The sequence below is a fragment of the Mesoplodon densirostris genome, chromosome X (assembly GCF_025265405.1).
Source record: "Mesoplodon densirostris isolate mMesDen1 chromosome X, mMesDen1 primary haplotype, whole genome shotgun sequence".
Classification (NCBI taxonomy): domain Eukaryota; kingdom Metazoa; phylum Chordata; class Mammalia; order Artiodactyla; family Ziphiidae; genus Mesoplodon; species Mesoplodon densirostris.
The window spans coordinates 136,375,230-136,401,709 of record NC_082681.1 but is presented as its reverse complement, the minus strand read 5'-3'; the positions used below and the strand labels follow the sequence as shown (position 1 = coordinate 136,401,709).

At 47.9% G+C, this 26,480-nt stretch overlaps 1 protein-coding gene across 6 annotated transcripts; it reads left to right on the top strand.

Annotated features, from left to right (window-relative positions):
• The first annotated feature begins 1,032 nt into the window (after positions 1 to 1,032).
• Positions 1,033 to 26,480, top strand: GYG2 (glycogenin 2). Of its 6 annotated transcripts, none has more exons than XM_060088070.1 (12): positions 1,033 to 1,183; positions 2,009 to 2,134; positions 3,090 to 3,317; positions 5,676 to 5,817; positions 6,776 to 6,950; positions 8,667 to 8,829; positions 9,790 to 9,916; positions 11,940 to 12,162; positions 13,467 to 13,661; positions 20,071 to 20,175; positions 21,337 to 21,444; positions 24,674 to 26,480. In XM_060088070.1, the coding sequence occupies exons 2-12, from the start codon at positions 2,128 to 2,130 to the stop codon at positions 24,833 to 24,835; spliced, it is 1,635 nt and encodes a 544-aa protein (XP_059944053.1). In that variant the 5' UTR covers positions 1,033 to 1,183; positions 2,009 to 2,127; the 3' UTR covers positions 24,836 to 26,480. The 6 variants fall into 6 exon arrangements, with proteins under 6 accessions (XP_059944053.1, XP_059944052.1, XP_059944047.1 ...); XM_060088069.1 differs by lacking the exon at positions 1,033 to 1,183 and adding an exon at positions 1,245 to 1,477; XM_060088064.1 differs by lacking the exon at positions 1,033 to 1,183 and adding an exon at positions 1,578 to 1,632.

Here is a 26,480-nt window from a genome sequence, read left to right as displayed (position 1 = left end):
GCTTTTGCCTCATCTGTCTCCCCAGTTGTCACGGGGAGTCTCCTTCTTGCTCCAAGGCAAGTGAGCCCCGATGGCTTTTAAGCCTGCAAAGCCCCCTGTTCCCCATGGGGCATGAAATCCAGCCAAAAGCCCAGACAGATATCCCAGCCTGCTGGGCGATGGGTGACATCCACGCCTTTCTGCGCTGATCGCTAGCGAGGTTTAGCATCGGCTATGTCCTCTCTTAAGACTTTTTCTGTCGCTTCTTGAGCTTAAATTGTACCGGTTCCCAAAGTGTGAGGTGTGGAACCCTGAGGGGGCGGGTTCCCCGAGATCAGGCCATCCGCGTGGGAAGAACTCCTTTGTCTTTGTTAAAACTATGTTGAAGTTTGCACAGATGGTGGAGAAGCGACCATCTGTGGGGGAGGCGCGGGGGGAGCGGTGAGGCCTGCTGGGGCTGTAGCTAGTGTAGTGGAGAGGTGATCCCCGCTGGGACACCTCCCGCCCACCCCCCAGGGGATATTTTCAGAGCAGGAAGCCCCGTTGCTGAGAAACGTCCATTCCTTCTGTCGATCCGTGTTCCCTGGACCCTTGGTCCCGCAGGACAGGACAACGTGCTGGATGGGTAAGGTCCAGCAGGTGGGAGAATTCCCGAGACACCGCCTGGTTCCTCGGGCCCCTGGTGCTTACGCGCTCCTGTGGCCCCAGCCAGTGGCTGCATCCTGCCTGAGGACGGCATCTGGCCCACTCCTCTCTCCCTGTCTACAACCCGCCGTGGCTCCCAGGGTTCAGCTGGCGACGCGTCCACTCCTGCGGGCACGCACTCACACGTGCATGCATTCATTCCATTCGTCCGCTCCGCAGGCACTCACACATTCATTAATTCACTCGCTCACGCATTCATTCATAAATGGATTCCCTCGTTTATCTACTCCCTTCATTCATTCGCTCATAGTTCTCACTCCCTGACGCACGTACTGAGCAGCCGAGGTGCCCGTCACTCCGCCACTCACGCATGTATTTTCGGTTCCTCTCTCCCGCGTCCACGCGCCGTGCTCGCTTGCAGGCCCCTTTCCTTCTGTCACTGAGCGTTCGTGCAGTGAGATCACGTTTCCAGCGTGGCCTCTGCCCGGGCAGCGCGCCGGCCTTGGGCCCGGCCCGGGAGGCCACTGCAAACGTTTACTTTGGGGCTGGCCGGTTAAAGGTGAGATGTCCGAGCGGAGACGCCACAGACTCCTGGATTGGGAGGGGAGGGGTCGGGGGACCGGGGCGGGGCGAGGGTGCCCGGTGGCCGCTGCCCCCTCCCGGCTCTCCTTCCGGGGCGTCAGGGGCCGGGCACGAGGCGGTGGACCAGCGCTCCGGGCGGCAGAGCTGGGGGCAGGGCCGGGCTTTCGTTGCGCCGCCCAGCCGGCCGGGCAGAGGCGCTGGGGCGCCGGAGACGCGTGGTGGGCGCAGGGCAGGGGCGCCGGCCCGGGCAGAGGCTGCCGCAGCGCCGCAGGTGCCGGGGCGCAGGGGCCGGGCGGCGCGGACTTGGCGCTGAAGCTGCCCAAGCGCGGGGGGCGGGGGGGGAACGGGGCGGGGCACAGGGGTGCGGAAGGCCGGGGGGCAGGGGAGGCGCCAGCGCCAGGCGGAAGCTTCGGGGGCGCAGAGGAGGTGCTGGGCCTGGGGAGGGGCGCGGAGGCGGCCTGAGTGTTCGCGGGGACTGGGGGCGGAGGGGGGCGCGCGGGCTGCCCGATCGCTGAGGAAGGGCGCGGGTGGGGGGCGCAGTGGTGGTCGCGGGGCGAAGAGTATCCTGCGGGGCGAGGGACGCCGGGCCAGCCTGGGACACAGGCTGCCCGGGGGGCGGCGAGGCCGCTGGGGACACCCGGGTGGGCAGGGGCCGGGGGACGACTTGGGGGAGGCAGAGGCAGCCCCGGAGCGCGGAGGGAACGTTTGGAGACGGGGCGGGGAGGGGCTGACCCGGGGGAGGCACTGTAGGGCTGTGCTGCAGCCCCGGGGGTCTGTCTGGAATGCCGAGCTGTCTCCGCAGGCCTGGAGCTCCGCGCGGGTCGCCTGGAGACGACGCCTCCGCCAGGCCCAGCTAGAGGCCGCCCCCGCGCCCAGGCGCACTTGGCCGCCCGGTGCCCACTGCGCGCTGGGCCTCAGACCATGCCGGGTGAGTCGGGAAGACCCCTCGTGCTCAGCCTCCCTGCTCTGCTGGCGCGGCTCAGATTGGCCCGCGCTGGGGGCACCCCCAGCTGTGCGCGCGCAAGGTCGCCCCCAACCCCTCAGCTCCCACGGTGCGCCTGCCCAGTGTCCCCCGGGGCTGGAGAGCTTGGTGTCCCTGGGGCAGGTGGAGATGGGGGTCTTAGCAACTGGGAGACGGGCGCTGAGATTTGGTAATTTTCCTTCTGTAAAAAAGTAGCCCTTGGAGATTAAATGGGCTGGTTTGTTGGCCAGCGTGGAAACGCGTGGGCGTCTCACGGACGCGGAGACCCGTGGGAGTTCATGTCCCTGTGGCTCTGGGAAGACAGAGCCTGTGGTTCCCCTCCCCCAGCCTCGCCCCTCGAGGTCAGGCTGGAGGCGGAACTGGTTATTCCGATAGATAAAGACCCAGGGTTAATCCCGAAGCCGGGCAGCAGACCGACCGTGGCCAGATGCTGGGACTTCGGCGAGCCCTGGCCCCCCAGGGCTGCAATTCGGTCCTGTCTGCCTTCTCTTGGGTCTGGGGGGGCACATCCGATTTGGACAGTAGACTTCCAAAGCTTAGAAACGTGATGGTGGAGGAGTTTCCTGAGGATCCAGTGGTTGGGACTCCGTGCTTCCAATGCAGGGGGCACAAGTTCCTTACCTGGTGGGAGAACTAAGATCCCACATGCTGCGACATGGCCAAAAAAAAAAAAAAAAAACCTCCCAAGAAATGTGATGATGAAACATCATCTCCACCCATGCGAAAGATGCCCGTCCTGTTTTTATCATGAAGACATCCCCTTGCTTGCTCCAGTTCGGGCCTGAACATGCATGAGCGCATTTTTAAGGAAAAAAAAAAATCTGGTTACTTTTTATTCAGAGGAGCGATTTGGTAATTCAGCGAGCTGTTTCCATGCTTCTGTTCCTCCTCTGTGCTTTAGAGAGGAGAAATGTTGGGGCAGAAAAGGCAGATTTCCTGCCGTGTGCTGCGTGTGCTGTCAGAGTCTTCGCCGAGAAGCAGCAAAGTCTGTGTTCCAGGCGGCGGTTTGGAGCTCTGCAGAGTGAACAACGCATTTGCTGCCAACCCGCTGGGGTCCATATAATGGTAGCATTCAGGAGGGACGTTCGGACACTTCGGCCACGGAATGTGCTAGAAAGACCCCATCTGGGTATTCAGCATTTTGCTGGGAACAAAAAACACCTTTGAGTAAAAGAGAGGCAGAGGAGGAAGCCGGGATGTTATTTCGGGGGAGGGTCCGGGGGTTGGTTGTAAGGTGGGTGGAAGAGAAGTAAACATTGCTCCCAGGCCCGTTATAAAACTGTCAGCCACCGCCGTCTTCAGGATGAACTCGATTTTGCGACATTTTTTTCCCCCCAACCTGGGGCTGGAGGACAGCCACCCGTTCTATTTCTGTTTTCCCACCCTGCACGCATGCCAAAAGTCCCCTCCCCAGCGCCCTGCCTGGTGGAAACTCAGCCTTTCAATGCAGGAGGCTTGGATAATTGTGGTGTGTTGTTTTGATGCCATGCCCAAACCTGACAGCTGGGAGTTTCTTAAAGGTAGGGAATCTGCAGACTTGTCCATGAAGTTCTCAGCCTTTGTCACATTAACATCCACTGGTCTGCCTTTGCACTTGAGATGGAGATTTTATCCAGGCAAGATTTTGCACCGTCATGCCCCGGCCCCGGGGGGCCGGCCTTCGGAGTCATGTGTCTTTGACCTAGAACGTGAGGCTGAGTCTTGGGGTCGCTGGAGAAAGGGGGTCTTCTCTCCACTGGGGCTGTCTTGTCATCCTGTTAATAGAAGCCATAATCCCTCCCCCTAGCAAAGGGAGAGTCCAGTAGTTCCATAAAACCCTCTCTGCAGACCCAGCCCTGTCTGTCTTCCTCCCCTGTTCTGGACAGTTGCCTGTCACTCCTGCCTGATCCCACTGTAGCCCACCTGCCCCATGCCTCAGCCCTCTGGGTCCCCAGAGACCTCCCAGATGATGTGGCTCTGTCTATAGATAGAGATAGGTGATAGATCTAGATAGATAGATAGGTGAATGATAAACAGTTGGATACACAGATGTTAGATAATGATAGATGGATAGAAAAATGGCTGGATGGGTGGATAGCTAGACATATCTTTTGGGCTGCAGACTTGAGTTCTGAGGTTTGCTGTCTTTAATACTCAGCCCACAGTGGAAATGCCAGGAATTCTCATTCCCTCTTAATCCAGGATAATGTGTAGACAGGAGCTCGGTTGGAACAGGCACGCTTGGGCGTTTACCCCAATGGAATGTCAAGGTTAAGATGCCAGCTCCAGGAAAACCGGCGCCAGAAGCTTGGTCCTGGTGTTCTGTTTGGCGTGACCGTGTCTTTGGGCCGTGCTCTGGGGAGGGCACAGTGGCTGGAGGGGGAAGACCGTCTGGTCTTTGAGAACTGAGCTCTGTGTGTTCCAGCCGTGGGCTGTGAATTTTAATTTCTGTCGACAGCAGGGGAGCCAAGCCCTGGATTTCTTGATCCCATTGTTTTTATCCTGGAAACCAGCTCCTGGGGGCCCCAGACTCACATTGTTTCAAAGTCCCTGTAAAAGTCAACTTCACGAGTTCACACTTAGATTCAAAACTGCCATAAATCGGATTGGCCATCCGAGTTTCTTCCTCTGCTGTGGAGACATTAGGAAACTGAGAGCCTTTTGGTTAATGAGACAATATATTTTCCCTTCTCCCATCTCCTCGGCCTCATATATCCTTGAGTTGAAGTCTTTCCAACAAGTGGGTTGTGTGGAATTTAATTAATGGCTTTGGCCGTTCCTTCTGAGCCCAGTTCTTTTGAGCTGGGCAGGAGTCCTCATGGTAACTCAGACAATCCAAACTTTGTTTCCACCTTTTTGCTTTGTGTTCGCCCAAGACCCAAATATTTTGGGTGAGTTTTTGAGACTTGAATGCAGAATCAAATAAGGGGTCTGAGCTATGCCCATTGGCCGTGTTGCAGCACCAGGAAGGTTTTTTTAAATTGAAGTATAGACGATTTACAATGTTGTGTTGGTTTCAGGTATACAGCAAAGTGATTCAATTATACGTATATATCTATATTATTTAGACTCGTTTCCCTTATAGGTTATTACAAGATAATGAATATGGTTCCCTGTGCAATACAAGTAGGACCTCATGTTTATTTTATATACAGTAGTTCGTATCTGTTAATCTGAACCAGGGAATTTTAATCATGCTCTACTTGGCTTTGTCTCACTCATGTTTAGGGTTTCCTCTTTTCCTCTGTGTGTGTGTGTGTGTGTGTGTGTGTGTGTGTGTGTGTGTGGTTTTTTTCTTTTTCTTTTTTTTGTTTTGAAGAAGAATTTTTTTTGCTTTATTTTGAAACAAAAGGATGCATGTGAAATGTCCTTGATGCGTATTTTAGAACAGCGAACAGTTATTCAGTTAGAGTCGGGAAGCTTGAGAGAGTTGGAGGTGACCGTCAGCCCCGCCGTCCCCTGAGACCCGTCGAAAACATAATCCTGTTGTTTTTGTCCATGTCCACAGTGTCTGACCAGGCGTTTGTCACGCTGGCTACCAATGATGTCTACTGCCAGGGGGCCCTGGTGCTGGGGCAATCATTGCGGGACCACAGGGCCACCAGGAGGCTGGTGGTGCTGGTCACCCCTCAGGTGTCCACCCTGCTCAGGTAAGACTCAGACACACACCTGGTCCTCCTGAAGAAGCAGGTCCTCCATGCTGGAGCAGGTCCCAGCCATGGAAATTGGTGATGACGTGGTATTTTCTTAGAGAGAGAGTTACTTTGAATACTGTGCAATGTGAAAGCACAAATGTAGAGTCGAAGTGGAAAAGCTACTAAAGAATAGAAAAGATAGACCCAGAAGCTCCAACATCTGTCTAAGACTGGGAGTTTCAGGAAGGACAGAAGTGGAGAGAAGGGATTCAAGGAAATATTTCAGCTCTGAGGAAGGATTTTAGATTGTGGGTGTTCCCTGAGCGTTGAGCAGAATGAAGGAAGGAAACCCAAGTGTTGATACAGAAGGTACCATTTCAGAGCACGAAGAATGGAGAAAAAGGACTAAATGCATTTCGGGTCTCAGCCTGGTTCAGAGAGCTGATGCCTCAAAGCTCTTAGACTAACTAATTTTGAAATGAAATTTCTGTATTCAGCTAAATGCAATTTGAAAGCAAAATCAAGATGTTTCATATATGCAGAAGGTCAACAGTTTTACCCCTCAAGGACCTTTGAGAAAAAATTACTTGAGGATATACTCAAGCACAATGAAATATGAATCCAAGAAAGAAGAAATAGAATATAAGAAGTAGGTTTTGAATATGTAAAGTAAAAACTGATGGAGATCTTCTGTTGGTTTCTACCTACCCAGCCTTCCCTTCTCACTGCCCATGCACTTTGGAAAGAGAAAGTACCTTCCTAAGGGATGACCCGAATCAGTCTATGTTAAGATGGTTTAATATGTCTTGCTTTTCATGTTTGCCTAAGTTTTAAGCATGAATGAAACGTGGGCAAAGCCACGAGACCCACATGGGGAAAGTAAAACCTGGTATGAAGACTGCAGCAGCAGGGCACAGCATGTCTCATGTTGGATGGTGGGCCGTTCTCCTAGGATTTGGCATGTCTTTTCCAGGGTGATCCTCTCGAGGGTGTTTGATGAGGTCATCGAGGTGAACCTGATAGACAGTGTAGACTACATCCACCTGGCCTTTCTGAAGAGACCTGAGCTCAGAGTCACCCTCACCAAGCTTCACTGTTGGACACTCACCCATTATAGCAAGTGCGTCTTCCTGGATGCAGATACCCTGGTGAGTACAAGGGAGGGTAAGGACCAGACCCTCCACTTGTTGAGGAACCCCCGACAAAGACCATGCCCCCCCCTCCTTAAGCAAGCTGCTAGCTTGAGCTGGTGGATCCCCACCAGGTAACCTCCATCACTATCACCAACATCATTTAGTCGATCAGCATCAGATAGAACACACCTACTGCCGTAGACCCTGCTGAGTACACTGGGATACTTGAAGGCATGTTCCTTCCCTAGGAGGGGCTTGTAATCACATTATTTCATCTACACAAAGTAAACTATTAGAGAAATATTCTTCCTTGATTGTATTGTGAATTACAGAGTCCTGAAGGGACTGGTACACCTGGCTTCTTAAGCTGTGGCATCCCCCATTGTCATTTGGGGTAGTTACCTTTGGTGTAGGAGCCCAGGATGGGCACTTTCATAAACAGCCATTGGAAAGTTGAAATGTTAAATGAGGTTGGAGTGTCAGAGATACATTCGAGGTTGTCTTGGTTGTGCAAAAGCAGCTCTGTAGGAAAACGGGTGCAGAGGAAGATAACAAGTGCATAATCAGAGTAATTTCTTTCCCAAACAGCACAATTCAGAAAGCCAGTAGGTGTTGGAGAGAACTGCTGTTGGTGGTCAAGCTCTCGAAGACAGTGGATTATATGATATTGACTTGCAAACTTCTATGTTTATGGATTTCCAGTCTTGTAGGTCACATTTGCTAGATGAAAGAGAATAGATACAATTAAGAGCATTCCATGGAGGATCTTAAGAACCTTGAGATGATAATTGCATTTCAGTGACGGTGTTACTTCAAACCCTTGAAATAAACCAGGGAGCAATCTTACATACACACTCTTCTCTTGAATATAAGTCTAAAAGAAGAGAGTCAGGGGCTTCCCTGGTGGCGCAGTGGTTGAGAGTCCGCCTGCCGATGCAGGGGACGCGGGTTCGTGCCCCGGTCCTGGAAGATCCCACATGCCACGGAGCGGTTGGGCCTGTGAACCATGGCCGCCGAGCCTGCGCGTCTGGAGCCTGTGCTCCACAACGGGAGAGGCCACAACAGTGAGAGGCCAATGTACCGCAAAAAAAAAAAAAAAAAAAAAAAAAAGATAAAAGAAGAGAGTCAGTCAAGAAATTGGGTATAAGTTTCCCATCACTGAATGTTGTCTGGCCCATTGTGAAGTTCCTGTTGCATTTCTCACTTGTGCCCCAGAGGTTAAGAGAAGTGTCGCTGTTCCTGAGTCCAATCTTGCACTGCTCCCCACACGAGACAAGCCAGTAAATCGAGAGACGAGGTGTTGAAGCAAGGAATAATGGCTTTATTCGGAAAGCCAGCAGACCGGGAAGATGATGGACTCGTGTCCCAAAGACCCATCTTCCCCGAGTTAGAATTCAAGCTTCTTGTATACTAAAAGGGGAGGGGCTAAAGCCCTGCTTCCGGTCAGAATTTCTTCCTTCTTGCAGCCATTCACAGGTGGGCCTGATGAGGAGGTTTTCCTGTGAGCGAAACAGAAGTATTTTAGCTTAACACTCATTGCACTGGAGGCAGGGTTCCCGGAGATGGGCCATTATCTCTTGTCTAAGCTTATGGGCAACATCCCTTTGGTGATTAACTTGCAGCAAAAGCAGTAGAATGCAAAGGTTAAAGTAAGAGAAGCAGGTCCAATATGGAGTCAGATTGGTTCTTCCCTATGAGATCGTACGGGTCCCCCATGCTCTGTTGCTCCAGGTGCTGTCCAATATCGATGAGCTGTTCGATAGGAGAGAGTTTTCTGCGGCCCCGGATCCCGGATGGCCGGATTGCTTCAATAGCGGGGTATTTGTCTTCCAACCTTCCCTAGAGACGCATGGCCTCTTGCTGAAGCATGCCACCGACCATGGCAGCTTTGACGGTAGGTGAAGGGTAGCTGGACATTTGTGGAAGAGAATGGGGCCTGAACCCATCCCTCTGCTCCACCGGCACCTAGTCCCCACCCCCCTGTATCTGTGAGCGGCAAGTTAAAGATGGGGATTGAAGAACAAGTCCAGGAAGAGGTGAGGATGTAAGTAAGTAAATACACGGTAGAGAGAACCGCTGAAAATATCTTCGATGGGTAGAAGGAAGAACTCCCCAGTCCTGATCACATAGGATGGGTAGACACAACGTTTCTTTAAAGGGCCCGATAGGGGACTTCCCTGGTGGTCCAGTGGTTAGGACTCCACACTTCCACTTCAGGGGGCACAGGTTCCATCCCTGGTTGGGGAACTACGATCCTGCGAACCTCACGGCGCAGCCAAAATAAAATAAAAAAGGACCAGGTAATTAATGTTTTCAGCATCGTGGGGCATATCCTCTCTGTGACAGATATTAGTTGTGGCACGCAGGATCTTTGGTTGAGGTGTGGGCTCTTCTTTGTGACACGCGGGCTTCTCTCTAGTTGTGGCGTTTGGGTTTTTTTTTCCTCTAATTGTGGTGTGCAGGGTTCACATGAGCTCTGTAGTTTGCAGCACACAGGCTCTCTCGTTGAGGTGTGTGAGCTCAGTATTTGTAGCGCGTGGGCTTAGTTGCCCCATGGCATGTGGGATCTTGGTTCCTGGACAGGGATTATACTTGCATCCCCTGCATTGGAAGGCGGATTCTTTACCACTGGACCACCCGGGAAGTCCCAAGACTATGCACTTTTTAAATGAATGGTGTGGGTTATCAGTCATTTTTGAGACAATGACCATGTTTTAGTGGGTTGAGAGAGGAAATGTAATTTGTGGGCTGGGATACCAGTGTTTTTCCATTATGTCTTCAAACATGTCTTGCATTCTCTTGGTGCACTGTACCGTGCTGTATTAACTTCTTTGGCTGTTTGTTAACTCTCTAGGGGCAGACCAAGGCTTGTTGAACAGTTTCTTCAGTAGCTGGTCCACAGCAGACATCCAGAAACACTTGCCGTTCATTTATAACTTGAGTAGCAACACGGCGTACACCTACAGCCCTGCTTTCAAACAGTAAGTTTCATGCCAAGCCCAATTCTTCTATACCTGGTCAACCATCCTCTCTCAGAATCTAATATCAGCTTTTGGCATTTTGAAGGAAAAAAAAAAAAACCAGATCATCCTTCTGCTTCCTTATTTATTGCTTTACATGGTAGGTAATCAAGGCAGCTAGACTTAATGAGAGTGGTTCCCAAAGGGGTTCCCCGCCCCTCTTTCAAGAGTCTTTGAAATCAAAGTGACTTTTAAAAAACTAATTCTAAGATGTCATTTTCATCTTTTCACTCTTGTTTTCTCATAATTGGACAGTGGGATTTTACAGAAACTCCATGACATGATGTGATAAAAAGCATTGTACTGAATGCAGGTGCAGATATGAAAAACCAACCGTCTCCTCGTAAAATAGTCAGTGTCGTTCTTTTTACAAATTTTTTAAAATATAGTTATATAGAGAGTTATATTTTATGAAAAGATATGAAAGATGTGACATTTTACGCATTTTTAAAAATATAGTTATATATAGTTATAGTTTATGAAGAGATATGAAAGATGTCACTTTTTGCACATTTAAAAAATATAGTTAGGGGCTTCCCTGGTGGCGCAGTGGTTGAGAGTCCGCCTGCCGATGCAGGGGACACGGGTTCGTGCCCCGGTCCGGGAAGATCCCACATGCCGCAGAGCGGCTGGGCCCGTGAGCCATGGCCGCTGAGCCTGTGCGTCCGGAGCCTGTGCTCCGCAATGGGAGAGGCCACAGCAGTGAGAGGCCCACATACCACAAAAAAAAAAAAGAAAACCAAAAAAAAAAATATATAGTTATAGTTATAATTATATTTTTATGAACAAATACAAAAGATGTCACTTTTTACACACTTAAAAGATATATAGTAATATATAGTTATAGTTATACTTTATGAAAAAATATAAAAGTTACGTTAACATATAATGGGCCCATGGTTTTTTAATTTTTTTTTTTTTTTTTTGCGGTAAGTGGGCCTCTCACTGTTGTGGCCTCTCCCGTTGCGGAGCACAGGCTCCGGATGCGCAGGCTCAGCGGCCATGGCTCACGGGCCCAGCCGCTCCGCGGCATATGGGATCCTCCCGGACCGGGGCACGAACCCGTATTCCCTGCATCGGCAGGTGGACTCCCAACCACTGCGCCACCAGGGAGGCCCCCCATGGTTTTTTAATGAGTTGGTACATGGGTTTTCTAATTTCTCAGTTTTAACTTCTGTTGCGGTGAATATGGACAGATGGAATCCACGTGAACAAACATCTTTTGTTCCTCTGTGATTTGTAAGAATGTCAAGAGGTCCTAGAACCAAAACGTGTGAGATCCACTGCTCTAGGGGACATTGTTATAAGTGAAAATGGAAAATCTGAGAAGATTTTGAGCGTGCTTTTTTAATAGGGGCCGCACCGCCCCCAAGGAGGCAGACACTGGTTTGTGGGGCGTGAAGCCATCATATCCTTTTTAATGTAAAAAGCACGGCTGTACCTACAGAACGTAGATATACAGGGCAAATATGATATTAACATTTCATAGGAAAGCAATTAAGAAAAAAATGTTTAAAAAGTCTTGAGGTTGGTGGGAGTGGTGATAATGAAAAAAAAAAAAGGTCGAGAGGGGAAAATTCACCATCTTGTACAAGAAGCCAGTTTTCTGGTCTGCAGCTTGCGTTATCTACTATAAAATCTACTTTTTAAAGTTTTTATCGTTTTCAGGATAAGACGATTTCGGCTACGGTACTGCCCATCTTTCTAAAAGACTCCTGATTTCTTCTTCCCGTTTTGGGGAATATCCCAAGTGGGTGATGATGATGTTTCTTGGTCTGTAGAAAATGAAAGGCTGCAAACGTGGATTGATGAAGCAGTTATTTTTACTGCAAGTCTAGGTGGTCGTTAATGACAGGATCGTCCATAACTCGTTGAGATGCATCTTTACGTCCCACTGTCTGTGATGAGTCCTGTGGTTGTCCCAGGCTCTCTGTGTGTGGTCACTTCCAAGAGGAAGGCAGGATGCTTTGTGTTTTCTCCTCAGGTTCGGCTCGAGTGCGAAGGTGGTCCACTTTTTGGGGTCCATGAAGCCGTGGAACTACAAGTACAATCCCCAGACGGGCTCCGTCTTGGAGGAGGGCTCCGGGTCTGTCAGCCAGCATCAGACGTCCTTCCTTAACCTGTGGTGGGGGATTTACCACCGCAGCATTCTGCCTCTTTATGAAAATATCCGTCCCGAGGACGAACAGACATCTCCAGGACACACAGTAAGCACACAATTCCCTTGACATCCAAGAGTTCAGACGGGGGATAAACTCTCCGTGATCCACACCTGTGGGTTTTCTTCACATACATGTTCCTCCCTCTTTTTTTGGAGTCTCTTCTCATTTTTTTAATAAGTGGTTTTATTCTTTTTTTAAATTAATTTATTTTTGACTGCGTTGGGTCTTCGTTGCTACACGCGGGCTTTCTCTAGTTGTGGCGAGCGGGGGCTACTCTTCGTTGTGGTGCACAGGCTTCTCATTGCGGTGGCTTCTCTTGTTGCGGAGCACGGTCTCTAGGTGTGCGGGCTTCAGCAGTTGTGGCTCGTGGGCTCTAGAGCACAGGCTCAGTAGTTGTGGCACACGGGCTTAGTTGCTTCACGGCATGTGGGCTCTTCCCAGACCAGGGCTCGAACCCGTGTTCACTGCATTGGCAGGCGGATTCTTAACCGCTGTGCCACCAGGGAAGCCCCATTTGATTTTTTATAACTGTAACCCTACATGCTCTCCATAGTAGAGTTTCTGCAGTGATTTTTGTTTGTTTGTTTTTTGGCTGCGGCTGGTCTTAGTTGCGGCCTGTGAGATCTTTTAGTTGTGGCACTCGGACTTCTTAGTTGTGGCACTCGGACTTCTTAGTTGTGGCATGCGGACTCTTAGTTGCGGCATGCATGCAGGATCTAGTTCCCCGACCAGGGATCGAAGCCTGGTCCCCATCATTGTGAGCGTTGAATCTTACCCACTGGACCACCAGGGAAGTCCCTCTGCAGTGGGCTTAACAGGGAGGCACCTGCCTTGCCAAAGACCTTTTAAAATAAGGTCCCAGGAAATTTTATTTCCTGGTCAGTTTTTGACTAGTGCATGTATTGGTACAACAGAGTCCAGCGTCCGCAGATGCTTGCGTTGGGATCTTGAAACGAATTCATATTTTAGCGTTTTTACTATGGTTTCTGTTTGGTGCAGCTGGGTGCTGCTTTTCAAGAGAACTAAAGCTTTCTCTGACCCTGGGACACGAGTGAGGAGGGTTTTATTCAGATTCTTGATAGGAAGTTGCTGTTTTTTTCTGCAAAGCAGTATGCTAGGTACTGGGTTGGCTATGAAGGAAAATAAGGCCAAGTCAGGTGGTTCTAAGCAGTAAAACGTGGAGAGCAGTGTAGGGACCCTGTGCCTTGGGGTCCTTCTCACCTGGAGCAGTAATGTGAATGCGGATGTCGGCACTGGGGACCACTGGCCACACAGGGGAGGGGAAGGGCAACGGGAGATTGGGAAAGATGTCAGGAGGACCTTGCTAAGTGTGAATACCTCTTCTGCAGGCTCACCTCGGGGGCACTGGGGTGCCTTATTCAAGTTCAGCGTCCACTGCTGAGGGGTCGTGTGCAAATGCTGTGCCCCGCTCCGGGGAGGCCTGTACCAACTGGGCGGAGGGGCCCCGCCCGCCTTGGCCTGAGAGCACCACGGTGGTGGTGGAGGAGACCCCCGCTTCGCCTGACGCATGCCCTGCGGAAGATGTAAGTACGTGCTGTTCGCGCCAGTGCGATGGCGACACAGATGCTGGCTCCCCCACGAGATGAAGCAGAGAGGATGCTCCCCGGGCTCCTGGGGAGGGGCTGGGGGGATGGGAGGAACCTGTCTTCAGTTTGCTCTATGGTATTAGGGCCTCCTGAGCTTCTTTAGAGAAAATGGCAAAATTACACGTCCCGATAAAGCCCATGAGAGCCACGTCCTAATCCCTGGAACCTGGATATGCTGCCTTATATGGAAACGGGGTCTTTGCAGGGGGAATTGAGTTAAGGACCTTGACGTGGGGACGTGGTCCTGGATTATCCTGGGGGGACACAGTGTCGTCACGAGGGTTCTCCTAAGAGGGAGGCGAAAGGAAGCTTGATGAGATGATATAGAAGCAGGAATGAGACGAGGAGAGCGATGGGAAGATGCTGAGCTTCTGGCTTGGAAGACGTACAGGAGCCAGGGGACACAGGTGCCTCTACGAGCTGGAAAAGGCGAAGAAATGGGTCACTGGCTAGAACCTCCAGAAGGAGCTCAGCCTTGCCGAGGACACCTGCCCAGTGAGACCCAGCGTGGACTTCTGACCTCCAGAACTATTAACATCATCAGTCTGCATTGTTTTTGTTTCGTTTTGGTTTTTACACTTCTTGAAGGTTGATTCTTTGCCAGGTGCAGTCCTACGCACTGTACGGTACACTGTTCCTTTTAAAAAGCACAAGAGCACTATTCTTGTGTCCATTTTTTAAGACTAATTTTTTTTAGAGTGTAGTTGCTTTACAATGTTCTGTGAGTTTCTGCTGTACAGCTAAGTGAATCAACTGTATGTATACATATATCCCCTCTTTTTTTGGATTCCCTTCCCATTTAGGTCACCACAGAGCATTGAGTAGAGTTCCCTGTGCTCTACAGTAGGTTCTCATGAGTTATCTATTTTATACATAGTAGTATATGTATGTCCATCCCAATCTCCCAATTCATCCCACCCCACCTTCCCTCCCCCCAACCCCGGTAACCATAGGTTTGTTCTCTACATCTGTGTCTCTGTTTCTGCTTTGCAAATAAGTTCATCTGTATCATTTTTCTAGATTCCACATAGAAACGATATTACACGATATTTGATTTTCTTTTTCTGACTTACTTCACTCTGTATGACCGTCTCTAGGTCCATCCATGTCTCTGCAAATGGCACTATTTCATTCTTTTTTATGGCTGAGTAATATTCCATTGTATATATGTACCACATCTTCTTTACCCATTCCTCTGTTGATGGATATTTAGGTTGCTTCCATTTCCTGGCTACTGTAAACAGTGCTGCAGTGAACAGAGGGGTGCATGTGTCTTTTCTAACTGTGGTCCTCTCCGGGTTTATGCCCAGGAGTGGGCTTGCTGGGTCATACGGTAGCTCTACTGTTAGTTTTTTGAGGAACCTCCATCCTGTTCTCCACAGTGGCTGCACCAACTTACATTCCCCCCAACAGTGTAGGAGGGTTCCCTTTTCTCCACACCCTCTCCAGCATTTATTGTTTGTACATTTTTGGATGATGGCATTGTTTTAAGCCACCTAGTTTGTGGTCCTCTGTCACGGCAGCCACAGAAAACTAATAGCGCGAAGAACAGATGTTCAGTCTCCTCCAGCTATGAGTGGCATCCCCAGATTTTCAGGTTGAAAGGGCAGTGCTTTTATTCTCCTCCAAGCCACCTGCCAGCAACGCACCTTTGCGTCCTGAGAGGTTGCAGTTAAACCCCCAGCTTGAAGAGGACTTGGATCGATTCATGTGGACCCATCTGGTCACTTCTAGTGAGGCTGGATCCTCAGAAATTCTACCCACAGAGACGAAAATTAAAAGCGCACTTTATTTGCAAAACAATAAGGCTAAATCAGGCTGCTGTTTATCCATCCCCGATTTCTGGGAAATAGGTGGGATGAGTGTCTGGCGATGACAGAGTTCCCATTTTAAATCCTCACATTCAAAGCCATTTTAAGTCCCTTTATGTCTCACAATTAACGTGAGTTCATGGCTGGGGATGGATTTGGGGACTGGATGGCAGGGAAGTTGTCCTTTTATGGGTATTTCGAATAGCTTTGGGAGAGCTGTTTCTTGATGATTATAAACAGTTGATGGATAAGTTTTAGCAAACCTTTCTGTGGAAGGCACCCTACACTTTACTATATTGTGGAATCAGTTATGTCCAGGCAACGTCCATGCATTAATAATTTTTGAGTTGCAATTTCATAGCCATCCAAACCATTTGAAAAAGCTCTAGGTTTGGACTCTGGAAGTGGTCGAAAGTGAGCTTTTCCTAGTTTTTTTATTCCTTCTCCTGTACCCGGAGGTCCCCATTGCTTGGCTCTGGCCCCAGGAAGTGCCTTCTGTGAGTTAAATAAAGAGCATCTGCTGCTTCCAGGAATGTGAACAGTCTGTCGATTAAGCTCTTACATTACGTGGAGAAGCGGCTCCCTGTTCTGCCAGGAGGAACTGTGCCTGTGACGGGACTTTTTAAAACAGAAGCAGAGTTGATTTACAGTATTGTGTTAGTCTCAGGTGTCCAGCAAAGTGCGTCAGTTATTTTTTTCAGATTGTATTCCATTATCAGTTATTACAAGATATTGAATCTAATGCCCTGTGCTATACAGGAGGTCCTTTGTGCCCGGATTTTTGAGAAGAGTCCGCATTCCCATTAGATGTTTGACACTTAGCCGCTGTGGAGTATCTCTCAGAAAACTCGTTCCAACTGTGATGGTTAATTTTAGGGGTCATGTTGACCAGAGAAAGGGCTGCCCAGATGGGTGGTGAAACACATTATTTCAGGGTGTGTTTCTGGAAGAGATTAGCATTTAAGAAAGTCTCTATTGATTGACTATCTTATGATGAGCATGTGTCTCTAAAAATGAGAAGGTCATGACCCTTCTATAAGGAAGGGGTCCTTTTTGGCAGTGTGTGTGTGTATATTTCATTATTTTACACCCCCAGGCCATCTTTGCAATTAATTATGCAGCATTGCTGCCACCTACCGGCCATCCATTGAATGATTCACTCTGGGTTCTTTATTTTGGGGATTTGGAACCAGTCCAAAAAACCAAACCGGTTATTTTCATAAATTCCTGTAACTGCGGAAGAGCTGGGTGTCTGGATCTGGGATCCTTATTCCAAAAAAGCAGCCTTTGTATGTATAGTCATGGCAGTGTCGAGGAGTTGGTCTCCGTTTTCAAAAGTTGAATATCTCGGGCTTCCCTGGTGGCGCAGTGGTTGAGAGTCTGCCTGCCGATGCAGGGGACACCGGTTCATGCCCCGGTCCAGGAGGATCCCACATGCCGCGGAGCGGCTGGGCCCGTGAGCCAGTGCCGCTGAGCCTGAGCGTCTGGAGTCTGTGCTCCGCAACGGGAGAGGCCACAACAGTGAGAGGCCCGCGTACCGCAAAAAAAAAAAAAAAAAAAAAAGTTGAATATCTCATTTATTTCCCATATAAAGGCATGTGTTAGATAAATATTTTTGCAGTTTGTTATCTTCTCAGCCAAGTGTCCTGTCCTATAGCCTCCTGGGTTGGGAAATGCAGTTAGTGGAAAGATTAGGGATGCTTTTCCTTGTTTTTTTGAAGTTATTGGTTGTTTTTGCTCTGGTTAATTTCTAAATGGTATCCTTGGATGAACAGAAGTACCTAGTTTAGACCAATTTGTTAATGTTTCCTATATGAGTAGTGGGTTTTGTTTACCTTTTAGGAAATCTGTCTCTAAATCAGGGTCATAAAGCTAATCGCCTCTGACGTCTTACGGATTTTTTATTCTTTTTACTTTTTACATTAAAGTATATAATTGATCTGGAATTGATGTTTTTTTTTAATGGGTGTTAGGATTCAAACTAGAAAATTCCACTCCCCAACCCTGATTGGATAAGGAAATTATTTATTTTTATGGTATTTATTATTTGTAGATAGTGCAATTATTTCATTCATCATTTTTTTCTCCCTAAAGGTTGTTTTGGTGTTTTGTACACCAGGGAGACTTAGGATGCATTAATGATGTGGATTGAATAGGGCTCGTAGAGGGCTTGGTGGTCAGAGAGGTGTGAATTCAAATCCCCCCTCTCTCACTTGCTACGTCTGGCATGTTTAACAAGTATGTCTGTCTGAAAGTTCAACTTTTCCTCAGTAAGAGAAGGGATCAGACTCTCTACATCATAGGGTTGTTGTGAGATTAAAAGGAATAATGCATAAAAAGTTTATGAGTATAATTTAGGAACCAGTGTTGAACACCTAATAAAAAGGAGCTGTTATTATCCTGGCCTTTCATGTTCTGGATAAAGTTATCATTTTATTTTCTACTGTAATTATTAGAACTTAATTTTATTTTTGGCTTTCATGTACATAATCAAGATCAGGAAGAATGAGCCCATATTTTTTGTTTTTATTTATTTTTAAAAATATTTTATTGAATTATAGTTGACTTCCAGCATTGTGTTAATTTCTGCTGTACAGCCAAGTGATTGTTATACATGTATCTATTCTTTTTCGTATTCTTTTCCATTATGGTTTATCACAAGATATTGAATATAGTTCCCTGTGCTCTACAGTAGGACCTTGTCATTTATCCATCCTATATATAATAGTTTGCATCTGCTAATCTGAAACTCCTGATCAATCCCTCCCCCTCAACCTTGGCAACCACCAGTCTGTTCTCTGTATCTGTGAGCCTGTTTCTGTTTTATAGATAAGTTCATTAGTGTCATATTGTAGATTCCACATATAAGTGAGATCATGCGATAATTTTTCTTTCTCTGTCTGACTTACTTCACTTAGTATGATCATCTCTAGGTCCATCCATGTTGCTGCAAATGGCATGATTTTGTTCTTTCTTATGAGCCCGTATTTTAATTCGCACTTTCAAGTTGACAAGATAGAAAAAGCAAAATTAAAAAAGAGCAACTTTATGAATACAGTGTTAGCTTCTACATTAAAACAATTTTTACTGAATTTCACCAAAAATGTACTTTTGGGCACTTTTTACTGCCAACTTACTTCAGTTTCCTAATGTCCTCCTTTACCTCTGCCTCAGGACATTTGCACGTGCGTGCTGTCCTGCTTTTCTCACCATTGTCTCTTTCTCACCACATTTCCTGCTCATCTTTCAAACTTTGTTCCAGATGTTACTCCTTCAGGAGTCCTTACCCCTCCTGACGAGGTCGATCTGACTTTGATAAACCTGCCCTTGATTCTCTGTCATTTTCCTTTGCAGAATTTTACAGGATTGTCATCTTATAGTTGTTATTTGTGGAACATTCATCTCTCTCCTTAGACAGTAAGCTGCATGAGGGTGGCCCGCTCTTTGGTCTTCCTACTTCACTCTCTGTGAATATCCTTTGGACGCATACATAGGTGCCTCAGTTAATACAGGGATGACCTGCCCTTTCTCCAAAATGGGAAAGCTGGTACCAGAGATTTGGGAGCTGGGAGTATGAGTTGCCAGCCTCCATGTCAGGTCAGCTCACTCAAAATCTTCTGGGGCAGTGGCTGGAGAATCTGCCTTCCCAGGATGGAGACTTGTTTAGCTCTGTCTGACCGCCACAGTCGGGGTCAGCCCAGCCCACAACACGATTCCTGCCATGTGTTTGCCGTGAGGACGGGCAGGTGTGTCCACATTCTCTTCTCTGTGGCTGACACTCATTAGTTACATTGCTGGAGCCTTTGGACTTGAATGGGCTCCAGCCTTGGGGCACGGCCTTGGCCCCCGACCCTGAATTCATCAGGGTGGGCTAGCTACTGTAATAAATAGCCCCCCAAATACATACAAGTGTATTTCTGATGCGTGTCACACTCAGCCGAGGTGGTAAAGGTGTGCTGTGGTCCATGCAGTCTTCCGGGGATCCAGGATTCCTCCCCTTGGCCTGCTCCATCACCATCTAAGGAAGCTCTTGTCCACGGTGGCTCCTTAAGAAAGGATTAGGCTCCCATGAGGAAGCCATCCATCGCCTGTAATGCATTAAGTCGTGTCCTGTGCATCTGGGATGATCTTTGCTACGTACCAGTCTGGGGAGAGCCAAGAAAATAGTAGCTCAAATGGTTTTCCGTAGGGTTTCGTTTTCCTGTGGAAATCCGGCTGAAATTGGAAGAGGTTGTCTGCAGAGGGACATTGCTCTTCACCTGACCTGTGGGGACAGAGGGTAGGAAACGTGTCCCCCACCTCAGCACCCAGTCTGGGGGGGACTCACGTCACATCTCCTCAACACCGTGGGTGAGAATTCATCACGTGGTCCTGCTTAGATGCAAGGAGCCCAAGACAAAACAGCAGGCACAGGCATAGGCGAGCTCCTCTGAGCCATATTTGCCATATTTGGAGGCAGAAAAGCATCAATTGGGTGTTTGTAGTTATTTGCACGAAGGGTTGTCCTAACTTGGCGTTTGCTCTTTTTTTTTTAGATGATAGGTTGGCCGGAAAGGGAGACTTCCGCTGGAGTGATGTGTGACCCGTTGTCACCACCCTCCGCCCAATGCGCAGACTTCACAGAGACCCAGATCAGCTCGGTATAACTCACTTCTGTTTCTTTCTTTTTCTTTTTTCTTTTTTTTTTTCTGTACCGCACAGCATATGGGATCCTAGTTCCCCGACTAGGGATCGAATCCGCGGCCCCTGCCTTGGAAGTTCAGGGTCTTAACCACTGGACCTCCAGGGAATTCCCTACTTCTGCTTCTTAAACATGGCCGTGTCTCTGCATGCCTGTCCATCGACCACCCAAGGAGATGCCCCATGGGCTTCTTTGCCATCCCGTGACCTTCCTAAATGGTTTTTCCATTGTGTTGTGATGAGTCTCCTTATTTTCCAGGTGGATAGGAGACCTGGGTTGTCTATTCAGATTTTTTTTCCCTCTTCCATCACTGAGTTTTGTGTTGGTCCTTTGGTCATTCTCTTATATCTTTCTTTAGGAAGACTCAAAAAAGAAAAAGATGCAACATCAAAATGGCCTATATGTCTTCCTTAATTTTAGTTAAGTTTTCGGGACAACTGTGCACCCGTGTTTCACATCACTATTCAAGGATTATGGCTTTCCCTTTTTTTTCCCTCCTAAATTTACCCGCATGAATCTGGGCTTTTGTTCCCAAGCATCCTCAGAAGATTAAACCCAGACAGACTCTTAATCTCGCTGACAGACCGTCTTAGTCAAATGCTCCCATAGACATTTGGTCTAAACTAATTGTATCCCTCTCTGAAAAGTTTTTTTGTTGTTGTTTTAAAATTTTTACTGGAGTACAGTTGATTTACAATGTTGTGTTAGTTTCAGCTGTACAGCAGAGCAAATCAGTTATACATATACATATATCCACTTTTTTTTAGATTCTTTTCCCATATAGGTCCTTACAGAGTATTGAGTAGAGTTCCCTGTGCTATATGGTAGGTCCTTATTAGTTATCTAGTTTATATATAGCAGTGTGTATGTGCCAATCCCAGTCTCCTAATTTGAAAAGTTAACCTTTACATCGCATGACAAATGTCAGCATCTCATCTTGTGCAAGAAAAAGCTGGGGAAAAGTTCAGAGTGGCAAAGCACACTAAATGGCTTATTTATTTAGCACAACCCATTCGTTTGGTCTTATTTTCCCAGGAAAAAGAGTTCTCTGTCATTTTGGTTAAGACTGCGGTCCTGTGAAGCCCCCTGCAGACTAACGATGGAACGGTTATGTTTCTAGCAGCCCGTGGAGAGCGCGGAAGGTGGCCCATCTGAGGAAGCCTTGGAGCCAGGCCGGGAGCCCCCTGTGGATGTCACCAGGGACCCCAGTCTCCAGGATGCTTTGGAGGTGGTGTCCTCATTGTTTGCCTTGTCCAGCTCTCCTGATGGATGCTGTGTGCTAACTCAGGGGCCGGCTGTGTACACGCACTGGCGTTACCCCCATTTCGAGCCTCGCTTGTGGAGAGAAGAGTCCGCTTGCTTTTCCTACTGCCTGAGACCCATTTGTCTTCTCTCTGGCGTTTGCCCACAGTGGTCGGTCCACCCTCTTTCCTGTCCTCCGCTCTGATAATCACGCCCGTTCTCTCTTCAAAAGCTGTTCTGCAAAAGTTAATTGAAGTTATGGCGCTGTGCTGTGTTTTCCTGCAAAGTGAGCTTGGAAGTTCATGCACATTGTCTAAAAAGACGAGCATAAAAGCTGGGAAATTTGGTGGTGGTGGTGGGGAACCTTTCAATCCAAATCAAGCATGCGTTGATTTCTTCTTGAAGAAGGAAATGAAAGATGCTTTCTTCCTGACTCTTCCTCTTACAGATGTTCTGGTCTTAAACTTCAGGCTCTGCGATGATGCTTTTAATGAAGGCTCATTTCTCTCTAACCATGATCTAGTAACACCTTTTGGTCTTTTAGAGCAAATACAGCTCTAGAGCTGAGTGTTGGGTGTAGGATGAAAATTCGTATGGATTTTTTGTATTGTGTTTTTGTCTGTTGAGGCTGATGTAACAAAAACACCATAGTCTAGGTGGCTTATGAATAATAAGAAATGTATTTCTAGCAGTTCTGGAGGCTGGACCTTGGTGTCTGGTGAGAGACCGCTTCCTGGCTCACAGAAGGTGTCTTGTTGCTGGTTCCTCACATGAAGGAAGGGGTGAGGGAGCTCTCTGGAGTCTCTCTATTTTTGAATTTATTTTTTAATTGAAGTATAGTTGATTTACAATGTCATGTTAATTTCAGGTGTACAGCAAAGTGATTATATATATATATATATATTTTTTCTCTTTTTTTAAGGTTCTTTTCCATTATAGGTTATTATAAGATAGTGAGTAGAGTTCCCTGTGCTATACAGTAGGTCCTTGTTGTTTATCTGTTTTATATATAATAGTATGTATTTGTTAATCCTAAACTCCTAATTTATCTCTCCTCTGGAGTCTCTTTTATAAGGGCACTAATCCTATCAAGGGGGCTCCACCCCATGACCTCATCACCTCCCAAAGACCCCTCCTCCTCACACCATCCCATTGGGGGTTAGGATTTAATATATGAGTTTGAGGGGGGACACACATATGCAGTTTATAGGAGCATATATTTGGAATATGGTCTAGGATACACTCAATATTGTACTTTGCTGGATGCTTTGACCAGAATTTACCCTTGGAGAAAATGGGAACACTTTTTCTCCCTCTTACTTTGTCAGCCTAGCAGCTGCCAGCCTCAGTATCAACGTATGTCTGGCGCTGTTGGTGAAGGTTTCTTCTGAAACTCTTTTTTTTTTTTTACATGGAAGTATGGGTGATTTACAGTGTTGTATTGCGTGTGGAATGGGAGTCCCTTCACCAGTTCAGCCTATGCGTAATGATTCTGAGGCTCCCGGAACTGGACGTAGAGTTATCGGTGGGTAGCGTGCTATGGGTGGGAGGGATGTGGGTCAGACCTCCCTCTCACAGCTCAGCCGTGCGGGAGGTTTGGGACTGTGGGTGAGTCCACGTCCTTCTCTGAACACCCACGAGATGGAGACAAGGGTGCCCACCTTGTAGAGCTGGCAGGGGATTAGACCGGAGGGTGGTCTGGAGGAAACCCTGGTTAGTGCCTGGCTCATAAAGATAAAAACTCTGATCCTCCCACCGGGACTGCAGCCCAACAGCTCCCAGTGAGGGTACCAAGAGCATCCCCGCCTTCTGGGGAGATGCACACACCTGGGAGGGCATCCCGGTGAGGCTGGAATTGTGAGCACCCAAGAAACAGGGGCTCAGTTTCCCGTTTATCTGCTCTACTGGGGCGCTTTGATGTTCTGCTAGACGCGGGAGGACCCTCAGTTGGTATCTGGTGTCGTTCCGTGTTTCATAAAATCAAGGGAGTATGTTGTTTTCTCAGAGGAAGATGCGAGCGCCATGCTGCTTTCTGCCGAGAACTAGAGCGGGGACGGGGCCCCTGTGTCCCATTCTTTCCAGAAAGTTTTCATTCCCGGGAACTCACGGAGCCCCAGTCCAAGCGCTCTTAGCAGGGAAATGTGCTGAGTTATCCTGGAAAAGATCTTGTTTTCACTCTTGCAGTTTCTTTTACCAACACGTTGGCAATGTTTCAATAAAATGTGCGGGGATGAGTGTAGAAAGCAGAACCTTTATATGTAAAAACTCTTTGAAAGCATCGTGGCAGATAAACAGTGGAGAAAGTGCTGCATGCCTAGTGGATAGAAACTGTAGCATAACTGTCTGGTGTCCAGTACAGTCCTCCCCCCACCCCACCCCTTTTGCTGATCTATTTGAGTGCCAACCAAAAGTCAGGTGTGTGTGTGTGTGTGTGTGTGTGTGTGTACACATTTGCATATTTATAATTTTCCTCATATGTATCCTTTAAGAATATGGAAACCCTGCCATGGCAAGAAAAAAAAACCGATTTAAATTAGTATTGAAATGGTCTTGCCAGGGTGTCCAAAATGTCATACACTTTATTTACACATTATGAACCTTTTCTTCGTTTCTTGTGTAGTTTGGTTACACACAGGGATACAGAACTTTTTTTTTAACTTTTTATTTTATTTTGGAGATTAGTTGATGAACAATGTTGTGATAGTTTCAGGTATACAGCACACTGATTCAGTTATACATAGATAGGTATCTATTCTTTTTTCAAATTCTCTTCCCATTTAGCTTGTGACATAATATTGAGCAGAGTTCCCTGTGCTCTACAGGAGGTCCTTGTTGGTTATCCATTTTAATTATAGCAGATACAGAACCTTTTTTTGGTGGGTGGAAAGATTAAGATGATCATATAAGTGTGTGTGAAAGGGTTTTGTGGCTAGACATTGAAACAAGTCTTAGGAACAAGTGGACACAAGTACAATGATAAAGTATAAAATTTCAAAACAGTCAGGCCAACACAGCATCTTCTTGTAAGAAGGTTATATTAAATTCAGCGTGTGGTTTGTTCAAAAGCAAAGTGGGAACTGTCAGCATCATCTCCCTGAGACGTGGTGAGGCCTGTCTGTGGAACCGATTGCTCAGCCAGGTGGATGCCCGGGCCGGCTTTCACTCTCTGACGACGGTTTTTCTAACACCATCTCCTGTGGGCTTGTCTTCCCTAGGTGGACCTGGCCATCTCCGTCTCTGAGATTTCCATCGAAGAAAAGGTCAAGGCACTGAGTCCCGAGGAGGGACGGAGGAAGTGGGAGGAGGGATGCATCGATTACCTGGGGAAGGATGCGTTTGTCCGGATTCAGGAGAAGCTGGACCGCTTCCTGCAGTGATGGCACCATTGCGTTGGGTGGTCCTGTTCCATGAACATCTCGAGTCCTTTCCAAGGGAAAGAGTCTTCAACGATGTGCCTCTCTTTATGGTTGACTAGCTTGAGTGCCTCATGTCAGTCACGTGGTCCATTCAAAACCCAGCTCAAAGGCCCGTGTGACCCCAGCTACCCATGCCTCCTGGGGGTTCCCCAGGACGTTGCATCTCCTTTACACCTTGTCAGCAAAAGGGAACAGGAATAACCTTCTGGTCAACCCTGGATCTCTGGTCTTGCTCGAAGGAGCTCAGGATTCTGTCCTGGGCAGGTGCTGCCGTGTCCATCCTACGTAGGGTTAGATGTCATTGCAGAGCTTCTGTCCCAGGGCTCGTAACACGAGGAGAGGTATTGAGTGCCCTGGGAACCTTTATTGAGTGCCCTGGGACTCTGCAGAATGAAAAGTCCTTTCCGTGACGACGAAGCAAACGTTCGGATGTCTTGAGCGTGACTCCAGTGTGGACTTTTCCAAGCAAAGCTGAGAAACATCACAGCTGTGGTTCCTCTTCGGCAAAAATACCCAAGAGGACTTCCAAGTGCCTTGACAGATGCCCCATGGAGATGTGTCAGAGATGTTTGGAAGGAAGGTTCCAGCTGGCTTGGGAGTGGTGACCGCTTCCAAACTAGTTGACCTACTGGTGTAGAAGAACCAAGGGTTTACACTGAGGGGTGTCTGGTGGCCATGCGCTCACAGTAACTGGGTTTGGTTGAGGCTGTTTGTTTCGAGGCAAACCCGTGTGCAGTCCAGGACACCGGGCTGCCCTTTGCTGGGTCACACTACCTCACTTCACAGTATGGAGTTACTGTGCTCTGCAAGCCATGTCAACTTGGTTCTTTCGGGACAGTTCTCCGTTTGATGACACTAGACACTTTATTCCATGAGAAAGCCTCACCTCCAGAAGCATCTGGAAATGAATGCCGTATGTTGGAGCTTCTTCCAGGGTCATTGTTGGTTGCCACCATAGGATAATTAAAGCTGGATGTCAGTCGCTATGCTGAAGAGAAGGAAATGCAGTTTTTAAATGTTTGAATGGTTTATCACGCGTGTGCAATTGAAAATCATGAGTTCATTAGACACAGGTTTGGAAGAAGCTTGAGAAGGCTGTGTTCAAATCCATCTGAGATCTGGCTGGACTTCTGGGGTTCATTGTGGCATTCACTTGTGTGAGGTGTGAGCTACGGAGGGGTTGTTTCTTTTTATCTATGGGTGAATGATCGGTAGTCTTGGTTGGTTTCACACAGATGATGCTTCAGGGGCTACTTGGAAATAGCCATAGGGACATAGTCCTTGGGTGGGTTGCATGGGGTGATCACCAACCATTAGAGTTATCCCGTAACTTTGTGTTGGGGAAAGAACGTCTGTGCTCTGAGCCATAGTGTTGGACTAGAAGAAACGGACGCCTGAGTCTGGCATACGTGAGAGGAGGATTCCAGAAAATGAACATCTGAGTCCGGTCTAGCTTCTCTGGAGAAGAGAATTCTCCAGTGCCTATGGTCGATTGCTCATTGCCTTAAAGTGTACGCTTAAAATGGACTTCTGTGGTGCCTTCTAGGGTCTGTCCTCACGTTTGGACAAAGGCTAGCACACTGCAATTAAAATTTTAAGACAGCAA

What these genes read in the sequence shown, in the direction of transcription:
- GYG2 (XM_060088070.1), top strand. An exon ending in TCCTGGATGCAGATACCCTG is followed by an intron (nt 6,951 to 8,666) that starts GTGAGTACAAGG and finishes CTGTTGCTCCAG; the next exon opens with GTGCTGTCCAATATCGATGA. An exon ending in AGACATCTCCAGGACACACA is followed by an intron (nt 12,163 to 13,466) that starts GTAAGCACACAA and finishes CCTCTTCTGCAG; the next exon opens with GCTCACCTCGGGGGCACTGG.